This window comes from Colletes latitarsis, chromosome 7 (assembly GCF_051014445.1).
Source record: "Colletes latitarsis isolate SP2378_abdomen chromosome 7, iyColLati1, whole genome shotgun sequence".
NCBI classification, from domain to species: domain Eukaryota; kingdom Metazoa; phylum Arthropoda; class Insecta; order Hymenoptera; family Colletidae; genus Colletes; species Colletes latitarsis.
In genome coordinates this window covers 16326124-16338883 of record NC_135140.1, presented here as the reverse complement: position 1 = coordinate 16338883, position 12760 = coordinate 16326124, and the positions used below count along the sequence as shown (strand labels likewise).

Sequence of the window (12760 nt, the reverse complement as noted above, 5' to 3'; positions counted from 1 at the left end):
ACTCGTTCTCTCGTTTCTTGCTTCGGTCACCACTGTTTCGTCGAACGGAACATGTGATCGGCCGTCCAGTTTGTCCGAAAGATCTAGTCGCCTGCCAATGATAGATCGATTTCTAGAAATAGAAATCAATCTACCAAGGGTAGTGTTGATTCGATCCGAAGATCTGCTGCACGGTTCAGCATCGCGTCGCGTCGCGTTTCCCATAATTTAGCTTCATCCCTTTTTAAACAAAATAATTACTTGGTATTTAGACTTAAGTCCTTAGTGTAGTCGCGTGTCCTACCAAGTAATTATGTAACAAGTAGCTTCTCTTTCACTCGTCTCCCGTCCCCTCCGATCACCACTGCTTCCATGTAGAAAGCAAGTGATCGGCCGATTAGCTGGTCCGAAGGGTCAGTTGCCGTCCTCTAGTAAGACGATCCAAGGGAAAGGGTATTTCGGCCGCAGAGGGGATCAGGGACTGTTCCTGTCTACGGTAGCCCCGACTCAGGATCCCTCTCTCTGTCAGACATCCCGAGTTGGGTCCATTTGGCTCCCAACAGGCTGCTTGGGGGAAATGGGGAACCTGTGTCGGGTGCGTCGATTCCCTTCCCCTTCGATCGGACTTGCCAAGAGGCAACGAGCTGACCCTTTTGACCTCGCTATTCGGTTCGCGTCTCTCGTTCCTTGCACTATTGCATGGTGCATCGCGTCGTATCGCGTCGCGTCGCGTCACCCACGATTTAGCTTCGTCCCTCTTTTAAACAAAATAATTACTTGATATGACTAATCTAGTTTCTAAGGATGTAAAAGGGAGATCGATGGAACTTGGATTCCATCTATCTCCTTTCGGGTCTCCACTCGCAGCAACCTCCTCGTGGTGAGACCTGGTAATCGGTGTCACCCACGATAGAAAAGTTATTCTTCGTGGGTGACACCGAGCTAATGGCTGCGAATTTAGAATTGTTTCTTGATATAATAAACGAATTTAGATTTATAGTTAGGCAGGTGTTTGGTTAACCATTATATTAGGCAGGTTATTTTTATTTGAAGACAAATTCTTTTGAAAATTCTTTCAACTCTCTTCGTTGGTTGTGCATCTTACATTGGTTGCACTTTCGTTTGTTTCTTCTTCGACCAACGATCATTGGTCACAGAAGATCTTTATTAATGGAGGGTGGTTGGGAATCGCTTAGGGGACACTAAAGCTGTTTTCCTATCAATCTAATTCAGTGAATAGTTTCAAATTAAATAGCCTATGGTTCCTATAAAAAAAAAGGACAACCAAACAAAATCTGGTTTGGATGTAACAAACACAATAGGAATCATAGGGAAATCACAAACACATAAATATTCAATGTTATATTAGTAAATGACTTATAGTATGTACACGTTTGTATATTCTTAAAGTAAACTGCTTATTTCGACACTAAATCAATCCTAGCCTCTCTCTTTCATACCAACACCTGTTTTAAAAAATTAGATTTACTAAACTGATTAGTATATTAAACGTTTGAAACGTTAAGAAAATTGAGTGGTGCTATAATAATGCACTATATAATTATTGAACGCTCTTAAATACTATCTAGAGAAGCTAGCCGCCAGTCAGAATTATTCAAAATGGATAAATATGTAATACCACGCAATTGTGATTAAAATCTTACAAACTAGGCTTAAAGTATACCGCTGATACTTGGATCAGTTCTAATAAAATCTAAAAATCATGAAATCTTTTTAGTTATATCTACCCTCTAACTCCACACATCTAATGCGGACCATCATGGCTCATTGTCAGAATTGTCAGTCCTCTCACAGTATTCCATATCACTTGGGCCATCCATGAATCCACGTACAATTGCCTGTAAAAACGTTTTCTCTGAAATCTTACTCCTTACTCGTTTACCACTCACTCTTTCGCACCCTGAACCGAACAAGTCGGTACAAAGTCCCAGGGGCCCCACGTGGAGGTGAGGTGAGTGGATTTGACCAGATTGGGCCCGCCAACTTCGCCGAAATTCTCTGCACCGGGCTACTATCGAGATAATAGCCCAGATATAGGAGAACATCAGCTCGATCGGGGTTTTCGACCTGACCAAAGCCAGGAAGTCCCACTCCAGCCTCATGCCCCCATTTTACATAAATGCTATATAAGATACAAGCCACGTTGAAAACCTTTTTGGTAATATTAGCATCACCTCAAATCGAATTGTTTTGCAATCCTTAATACTGGTCAACTGACAACTCGGTTACTTGGAAACCGTACACCCTAATGGCCACATATAATAGGCAAACACGAAAGGGATGATCGATATCGTTATAATTGTGTTGCATTGAAACGTAAAATATATTGATAATCTGGAAAGAATCGCTGTAATAAAATAACCGTTGATTTCAGCGAATATGATTCTCCATGGCATTGTAAAGCCAGGACCAGACCCGAAGACTCCTCTTAGATAGCTCCATGAGGAAATTACTGTTACTTGTGGTGATTCACGTAATCACAAGACCTGTTCAATCCATGAACGGTATAATATGGGATAAAAAGAGCAAGGATTTCGTGTCGATTTATAATATTCCTGCTTTTGCGGCATTGAATCAGGAGCTACTGAACCGGAGTCGAGAGAAAGAGACGTACAACTTCCAGGGGAAAGTAATTGGGCTCTCTTATTTCAAGGTAAAAATGTTCAGCCAAATTGGTATTCTCATTCCTTGTTTTTTTAAAATTAACATTCACGGGGATTTCTATATCTACAAGGTGCCTAACGTTATCATTACCGGGAACGAAACGAAGATTACGGGAGCAATCGGTGACATTTGGAACACTTTGGCAGAATACCTAAATTTCACGTAAAGTGCATCATTTACTGAAACTAAAATTACTCGATTATCGAGGACGTAGATGTTTCAATTAGGTTCGTTTCAGATTGAAGCCAACTGTAATCGAAACACGCACTCTGGGATTTAGACACGATAATGGTACATTCACCGATGGTTTGTTGAAGGTTATTCTTAATAATGAAACTGATGTGATACCGAGGGTGGAAGCCACCAAAGATCGACTCGATGCAGCCCAGTTTTCGGTCCCTTTATGGCGAATCAAGCAAGTCGAAATTAAAAATGTTTTAAAGATTTACACGCGACGGATCGCGATTCGTTTGTACCCTTAATCGATTGGCGCTCGTTGTGTAACAACTTGTATAATTTGCATTCAGTTATCAACTGACCATTCGAAAAGAGAAGGAACACGTTTTGACATGGATGCTGAAATTATTTTCCCAAAAAGTCTGGATCGCGACTCTTATGACGTATTTTCTTCTAAGCTTCTCCAACTACCTAGCCCAAACGATGAATTCGAAGACTCCGGAAACAATGTCCGTGACGACAGCGACCCTCCACGATCATCTCTTCTATAACTTTGGCATAATCTGCGGTCAAAGTAAGAAAAAAAAAAGAAATTAAAACACGTTGAAACGAATTAACAAATAAAGGTTTAAAGGAATATATCACTTACAGGCTACATGCCAACTGGTTTAAGCAAAAGTTCCAAGATCGTGGAATTATGGTTAGGTCTATTTTCTTGTCTACTGAGAACAGCTTTTGGCGCGCTTCTGGTAGTTTACATGACACAACTTCACAACAGTCCCCCTCTCATCGACAGTTTCGAATCCATATTCAATCGTACATCGTACATTCTCCTTATGTCGAAAGGCTCTCTGCATGGTATGAGATTTCAGGTACGAACATACACAATGCTGCATCAAGAACTCTCCTTGCAAGTACGTACTGATACCATTTCGTTTTTAGTTCCGTAACGATGGTAAATATATAAAGTACCGTGAAATGAAACGGGTTGAGCACAGCGATAATCGGGAAGAGATGTACAAAATGTTATGCTCGACGAAAAAACCGTACGCCATGTTGGAGGGCGAAGACTTGAAACAGTTTGCCGGGTTAGATTTCTGCGAAATAAGTACTTTCGGACTTCCTATAAACCATTTGTCTATAGTTTCCGCCATTTCAAGGAACTTCACTTACAAAAGATCCATTGACATGGGGTGAGTAATTTACAAAATATTTGAATTTTCCTATCTGTTTTTATTCAAGTATGTTATTTTTATTGCACAGGATAATCAAGATGCACGAAGTCGGCATCATACAGCGATTTAAGCATTATTGGACAAGAACGAGTTACAATGAAGAAGCTCCACTGTTGGATGCGGAACCACTTGTTATAAACAAACTCTATTTAGTTTTCTACATATGCGGCGGTGCGGTGCTGATCTCCTTCGCAACCCTCGTGTTTGAGACGTTTATGTTTAATTATAATAACTAACAATATTCGTGTAACATTTAATGGAAAATTTCACAGGTTTTTTTTGTAGCACTTTGCTTGACAAGAAATAATAATAATCAAATCGAAATCTCAAAGTTATCTCTTAAATCACATTTTCCAGCGATGAAAGCATTTCCAATTGTCGTTTTCAATAAATATAAAACATTTTCTTCATTACTATAATGGCTAGAGGTCATAGAGTGGGGGATCTCCGGAAACCACTGCACTTAACCAAATGGAATCTTTCATTTGTCGAACCATAGATACCCGGATAAGCTCATAGCGTGCTAACTCAACAAAGAAATAAGATGCATATCGTTGTAATTGGGGACTGCGTTGCGTGTTCGTTAAACCCTTTAAAACATCCTAAGGCAGTGCCTTTAAAATGCAGTAAGATTGCGCGATTATTCGTAATGTTGTTTAAATACCTATAATGGTGTGCAACTTTGCGTACGCAATCGATGGCGAAACTTCGCTGAAACTGCTGCATAAATACAGAGTAGAGAGACGATAGAAATTTGTTAATGCTGGAGTGAACTGAATAAAATTACATTCATCGTTCGATGGTATTTAATTTTGCCTTGTGACTTTCCCAATCCAAATTTTTCAGCCTATAGTACCGATTAGCTGATATCACAGGAACGCGGAAATACTATCCCCAACATGTATGATAGATAAAAATATAAGGGGATATCGATGTCAGGATATTCGTGTCGCGTTAAAACGCAAGGTAACGTGATAATCTCAACAGAATTGCGTTTGATAGCTTTGTTAATACGAGACCAGACTCTACCAGTGACGCTTCTTCCAGTTAAAAAATCTGAAAACTCTTCGCTTCATGAAAGAATTACTGTTAGTTGCGGTGATTCACGTAGTCACAAGACCTGTTCAATCCGTGAACGGTGTAATATGGGACAAAAAGATCAACGATTTCGTGCCGATCTTCAGTATTCCTGTCTTCGCGACGATGAATCAGGAGCTATTGAACCGAAGTCGAGAAATGGAGACGCACAACTTTCAAGGGAACGTTATCAGACTCACTTATTTCGAGGTGAAGAAAATAAATAAACTCTGTTTTATTGACTATGTTACGTGAATTTATGACCGCGCAAAAACATTATTGTAAAATGGACATTGACGCTATTTGCAACACTATCGTTTGTAGTATGTATATTTTTGTTCTTCCTTGTTGAATTACGATCATTTTCAATACTCTTCACCCTTATTACACTAAATCGCCAATATTTATTCGCGTCTGTACCTGTATTGATTTGAAATAAATCAGTATAAAATTGAATTCGTAATTCTTCGTATTTTCAGATAAAAAACTTGATCAACAAGAAAAATAACGGGAGGGAAATTACTGGAGCCATCGGTGCCATTTGGAACACCTTGTCGGAATTACTAAATTTCACGTAATAAGCAACACTTATTGAAATAAAAATTATTCAAGGGAAGAGGTTTGAAATGCGTAAATTATAATCGTTTTAGATTGAAGCCAACTCTCGTTGAAGACGCTATTTTAGGATATCAAAGAGATAGTGGCATATACATGACTGGGTTGTTGAAAATTATTGAAAATAATGAAACAGACGTGATACCGAGAATAGAAACTCACAAAAGCCATCTTGCGGCTGTTCAGTTTTCTATGCCTTTATGGATAACCAGGCGAGTTCAAACTAGTGTTTTATCAAGTATCATTATTGATTAAATTTGTATCTTCCATACAGTGATTATTCTCATAACTACCACCTCGACCAATTGTGAAACTTTGTTACACTTGTTGCCTAACATTCTATATAATTTATGTTTAGCTATAACGTATACATTAAAGGAGGAATGGAACCCCTTTCTACATGGATGTTAAAATTATTCTCCTGGAAGATTTGGTACGCGATTCTGATAATATATTTTCTGCTGAGCATCTGCAGCTATCTAACTCAAACGATAAATTCGAAGATCACGCAAACAAAGTCAAGTGCTAGCTTCCACGACCATTTCTTCTACAACTTTGGCTTAATCTGTAGTCAAAGTAAGAAAAAAGAACAACTTCCATAAATAAGTTGTTATAAATTATTTGCAAGTGATACAAATAATGAATATTTTTAAATAACAATTTAAAAGAGTACATTAATTTTACAGGCTACCTGCCGAATGGTTCGAACACAAGTTCAAAGATAGTGGAATTATGGTTGGGCCTATTTTCGTTGCTAGTAAGGACATACTTCAGCGCACTTTTAATTATCTACTTGACTAAAATTATTCCAACATATCCTTTCCACGATCTGAAATCCTTATTGAATAATAGTTCGTACAATATTGTTGCTGTAAACGAAACTCTTCTCACATTTCAGGTACAAAAACAAATAATGGCAAAGTAAGATATTCTGCTAAGTATAAATGTACCATTCCAACCAGTTAACTTAACACATTTCTAAATAGTTAAAGTAATTATAGGCAACGATAACAGTAAATTATTTTATACTACGTACAATGGAACAAAGAATGGTTTTCCCCCATACTACTAGCGCAGCCAACGGCGAAACAATGAAACACTGTTTCGTCGCAAGTGGCGCTACTAGTAAGAACAATTATTGGCCCAATGCACTTACCGATACAATTTCGTTTCTAGCTCCTATACAATAATTCGTACCAAAAAGAAATTGAAATGAATCGATTGAAAATTGTTAAAACTAATACAGAGTTGTACGAAACGGTATGCTCGTCCGATAAATTATATGCGATGCTAGAAACCATGGATGTAACACTGACTAGCAATCCACATATCTGCCCCTTGCACACTGTAGAAAATCCTATAGCTATAATACCTATAGTTTCCGGTATCTCAAGGAATTTCACTTACAAAAGATCCATTGACATTGGGTAAATAATTCCAATAAATTAAATTAAAATTAAAATAACTCGTATGATAATTTTTCTGCGAAACATAGAAATTTTGTAGTTGATTTCATATGTATAATTCCTATTACGCAGGATACTAAAGATGTACGAAGGCGGTATCATAAAGGAGATACTGACTTATTGGAAAGACATGAACAACCCTAGAAAAAATGAACCAAACATAATAGAACCAGTTAATCTAAAACACACGTATCTAATTATTACTACATTCTACTGCGGAGTGATGATCTCCTTTATAATTTTCATATTTGAAATCGTGATATTTCACTATTGCAATTAATAAAATATATATCCACACTAATATAAAATATTTGTCTACTCGTTTGTAGCACTATCATTTCTGAGACTTTGCAAAAAATTGATGAATAGTCTGTTCCATCAACTTCTTTAGATGACCACTATGATATAATCTAAGCTGCGTTAAAATCATTCGTGGCATCATTAACGCCAATCTAGTTACATTATCGTGCAACCCTTAGTACACGTTAATTGATGTCACGGATATATGGAAATGCAACTACATATAAAAGATAAAAGGGAAACGTAAGATCGATATCACTGTATTCGTGTTACATTAAAAAGCAAGATATTGCGATAATTGCAATAGAATCACAGATACAAACGTTTATTTAAACGAACATTGTTTGGTACCTTTGTTAATGCAAAACCAGTCGCTACTAAGCACGTCTCTCTTAACTCGAAAGTCTAAAACATCTCTATTTCATGAGAAAGTTACTGTTGCTTATGATGATTCACGTAACACTGAGATCGGTTCAATCCGTGAACGGTGTAATATGGGACAAGAAAACCGAAGATTTCGTGCCGATCTTCAGTATTCCTGTCTTCGCGACGATGAATCAGGAGCTATTGAACCGAAGTCTAGAAATCGAGACGCACAACTTTCAAGGGAACGTTATCAGACTCACTTATTACGAGGTACAATAATATCAATCATATCCGAAATATACTATTTCTCTGGTCTACTGAAGATTAAGTCATTTTATTATTGACTGTGTTCTGTGAATTTATGACTGCTCGATATTTTCGTTCTTCGTTCTAATTATCACGTAACACGATTAAGATTCAGTATAAGTGGTGGTTTTATTTATTACAATCATAAGACGTGGCTACTAACTTATTCTTACATTCATTTATGAATTTAATTTATACAGGGTGTTCGGCCACCTCTGGGAAAAATTTTAATGAGAGCTTCTAGAAGCCAAAATGAAACGAAAATCAAGAATACCAATTTGTTGATTGAGACTTCGTTAAAAAGTTATTAACGTTTAAAGTTCCGACTGTAGAACGGCAATCTGCGTACAGCTGCGTGTATGCGATAGTAGTTCTCACTCTGCATGAAAAAATCTACTTACTGATTCGTCGACAGCCTTACAGTTTTCTGAATGAGAACCACTAGGACCAACCTGTGCAGTTCAGTCTTCTACAGGCAGAACTTTAAACGTTAATAACTTTATAACGAAGTCTCAATCAACAAATTGGCATTCTTGATTTTCGTCTTATTTCGACCTCCAGAATCTCCCACTAAAATTTTTTCCAGTGGTCGCCGAATACCCAGTATAGTAATTTATTCTTTATAACTTAATACTAGCCTTTTATATTCCTCGAGACACACCTGTTTAACCTTTTCTAACAAGCTAACTCGTCATTGGGAACTTAGAAAACATTTAAAAATTAAAATTTCAACATCATGGGATCGAGTTTTCAGATAAAAAATATCATCAATACAGAAAATAATGGAACGAGAGTTTCTGGAGCCACCGGCGAAATATGGAACACCATGTCGGAATTTCTAAATTTCACGTAATAAACAACACTTACTGAAATAAAAACTATTCGAAGGCGGAGGTTTGAAATGTGTAAATTATAATCGGTTTAGGTTGAAGCCAATAATCAGTGAAGTACCAACTTTGGGGCATACACTGGGAAAAACGTTCATGCCCGGTTTGTTGAAAACGATACAATTTAATGAAACAGACGTGATACCGAGGCTGGAAACTCACCTCAAACGGCTTCGGGCTGCTCAGTTTTCCCACCCTTTATGGAAAACCAGGCGGGTTGAAACTAGCCTTTTATCAGAAGTTATTATACTGTGATTCGTTCGTGACTTTTATTTAATTAAATATGGCACTTATTGTTAGATAAAAACAGAGTTGAATAACGTTCTATATAATTTTCATTCAGCTTGCATATGTACATTCCGCTAAATATAAAATACATTCGTACATGGATGGTGAGAGTATTCTCCCCGAACGTCTGGTACGCGATTTTGGCAACGTATTGTTTACTGAGCTTTTCTAGCTATCTAACACAAACGATGGATTCAAACTTCAGGCAAACGAAGTCGAACGTGACCTTCAACGACCACCTCTTCTACAATTTTGGCGTGATCTGCGGTCAAAGTAAGGAAAAACGAACTTTCACAAAATGCTAATGAAATCTATTAAATAACGATTTAAAGAGAATACTTTAATCTGGCAGGTTTCGTATTAAGTGTTTCAAGCAGAAGTTCGAAGATCGTGGAATTATGGTTGGGCCTATTTTCGTTTCTAGTGAGAACAGCTTTCGGTGCACTTTTAATAAGCTACTTGACGCAAACAAACACGACGCCCCCTTTTCATGACGTAGAATCCTTATTATCGGATACTCCATACGATATTGTCACTGAAGAAGGAACTTATGGAGATATGTTGTTTAAGGTACAAAAATGAATAATACAAAGGTTTATCGTTTCAAGATAAGAACGGTATACAGTAGTGCCCACATAAGTGATCGGATTTTTGCCCACATAGGTGCTGAAATTTTTCGACGAAATTAAAATATTTCAAATCGTTCAAAAAAAATTATTTTTAGTTGCAGGGGTCAGTTACAATAATTTTTGGTGAATAGACCTACCCCCGAAATCCTACCCACTTTCCAGAAAAAAATTCAGTACGGACGAAACTTTAAACGTTAATAACTTTTTAACGAAGCCCCCATCAACAAATTAGTATTCTTGATTTTCGTTTTATTTTGGCCTCTAGAATCTCTCATTCAAATTTTTCCCAGAGGTGGCCGAACACTGTATATGGTTTCGAGTGTCTGCTATTGTATCTCACTCGCACTTATCCTCTTTCTTTATCTCCGTTGAATTCTGAGAAGTAACCATGCCCACATAAATGACCGCGGCCGGTCCCGAGCTTGGTCACTTATGTATGCACTACTATACTTGTTCATACCATTACGTTTTTAGTATTTTGGGGGCGAACCATATCGCACAGTACGTATACTAAATCGACACAGAAGTTACGACACTACTAAAGAAATGCATGAAACGTTATGCTCGGGGAAAAAATTATATGCAATGACAGAAACGGACGATATGAAAAAGGCTAGCGGTCAATATATCTGCAAACTAAACGAAGTAGGAATGGCCTTACATCAAATGGATATAGTTTCCGGGATTGCATGGAATTTCACTTACAAAAGAACAATCGACAAGGGGTACGTAATTTTAATAAATTAAATTGAGACAACGCAAACGTTGCTGAGATTAAAAAATATAATAAGTAGTACAAGCTTGCTTTTTGAATATAAGGATGGAATACCTTTTCTTTTGTAATATTTCTTGCACAGGATTATCAAGTTCCATGAAGTTGGTATCATAAAGAGAATAAAAGATGTTTGGATAGAATCAAAAAACGTTGAAGAAACAGTGTCAGATGAAGCAGAGGCAATTATTTTTGAACAAGTGTATCTAATTATCTTAATATTCGGTTATGGAGCGCTGATCTCTTTTATAATCTTCATATTTGAAGTCCTAACATTTTGTGTTACACGAAATTGTTGTGTTAAACAAAACTGTTGCATTTAACAAATATTACTGTTGCATTTATCTGTAATATTAGGCAGCCATACTCAATTTTTTTTTTTTAAATCTGGTTTATAATTACTACATGCTACCTCTCAATGTATTATCAAAACGTGAATTAATAATCCAACTTTGGAAAAAGAATTGAGAAAAACGAGATAACTTCCAGTTGATCAGAATATGTGCCTACCATTTGTTATGAATAATTTGATTACTGAATGTACACATGTATTCTTTGTAGCACATTATTTGACCTTTAACCTTTAATCTAATATAAAATTAAAAATCTAAGCAATGCATATATAATATAGATTTTTTACAATTATGATAAATATCTACATGAAATTGAAAAAATGGTAAAATTTGTCCAAGAAAATGTGTTAATGCAAACCTTAGCCATCCATCAAGTTTAGCAAAAGAAAATACTGGCATTTCATATGAATAAAAATAAAAATTAAACTGTTCAATGAAATAAATGTTATAAAATGTCGCTATACAATCGATTTATTTCTTATCAATTATCAGAATATAATTTTACCCATCTCTGTCCATGCCATTGCAAGTGGCCAAAAGAACAAACAATGTTATGCAACTTACCAATCGTAGAATGCGATACAGTAGTGCAATAGTTCCCCTTACTAGTCAGTTCTATGGACCCAAACAGATTCTGTTTCGGAAAAAATATATTACAATCAGTTTTTACAATAATTTCTAATCTTTCTAATACTTCACAAAATTTTTTACTGACTGTCGTAAAAATGAAACATTTGTTGGAACCGACCTTTTTATAAACATCTAACGAAATCATTTATATTTATTAAATACATCGAAGTGTACGAAAAATATTGGTTTTTATTCTTAATACTGACCAAATACTTTAATAAAAAAATCGGTAAAAATATGTGCACATATGTCAATTGCTTTGATTCCATAAATTAAAAAAACGTTCTCACCGTGTCGATGCAACTCTATTTGAATTGTTCAATGGCGTCCACGGCTTCCATGGCGTCTATGGTGTGACGCTGCATTCAAATTTTCATCGAGGTCCTGTAACAAAAAAAAAACTAACAATATTAAAACACATTTACTGAAACAAACATAGCCGTACTATAAATAAGCAACAACTTAAATTGAAATGTCTGACAAAGGATTGTAATTTAATTTAGAGAGCATCGAATGGAGGACGAAAGGACACGTGAAACTGATGCAACTTTTTTCTCGAAGCAGAACAAATTTACGAGTAAGAGAATATTAATATTCAATGCAAGTGTCAAAAAAGCCAATTAGATGACAATAGATAAAGAATACACACCAAATATTCGTAAAATCAGCGAGAAACCTCTTTACGAGTTGCGAATCACGGCACTCTACACAACGAATCGAACGAATGACGAGAGGGAAGAGGGAGGAAGTACAGTGCACTGTTGCCAGACGACAAACTAGCATGCCGGGCAACCAATGGAGGGAGACTTCCGCTCCCGCTCAAATTATTAAGCCACATACACATGTATAATATACGACACAACCAATCACGTTGGAAAGAACGTGATCAAATGATTTGTGATTCGCAAGTCGCAATTCTAGTCATCTCTAATAAATATAACAGAAATTGCTCGCACTTTTACACTATTTAAACGAATATAATTATGATGACATCG

At 36.5% G+C, this 12760-nt stretch overlaps 2 protein-coding genes across 2 annotated transcripts; both read left to right on the top strand.

Moving 5' to 3' along the window:
- The first annotated feature begins 5150 nt into the window (after positions 1–5150).
- On the top strand, positions 5151–7514 carry LOC143343538 (uncharacterized). The gene is made up of 7 exons (XM_076768516.1): positions 5151–5363; positions 5633–5727; positions 5804–5980; positions 6127–6344; positions 6455–6666; positions 6945–7195; positions 7307–7514. The coding sequence occupies exons 1-7, from the start codon at positions 5151–5153 to the stop codon at positions 7512–7514; spliced, it is 1374 nt and encodes a 457-aa protein (XP_076624631.1).
- Positions 7515–7957: 443 nt separating this feature from the next.
- LOC143343536 (uncharacterized) lies at positions 7958–11105 on the top strand. Its single transcript, XM_076768515.1, has 7 exons — positions 7958–8170; positions 8961–9055; positions 9132–9305; positions 9437–9654; positions 9734–9951; positions 10485–10735; positions 10868–11105. The coding sequence occupies exons 1-7, from the start codon at positions 7958–7960 to the stop codon at positions 11103–11105; spliced, it is 1407 nt and encodes a 468-aa protein (XP_076624630.1).
- The last annotated feature ends 1655 nt before the right edge of the window (positions 11106–12760 follow it).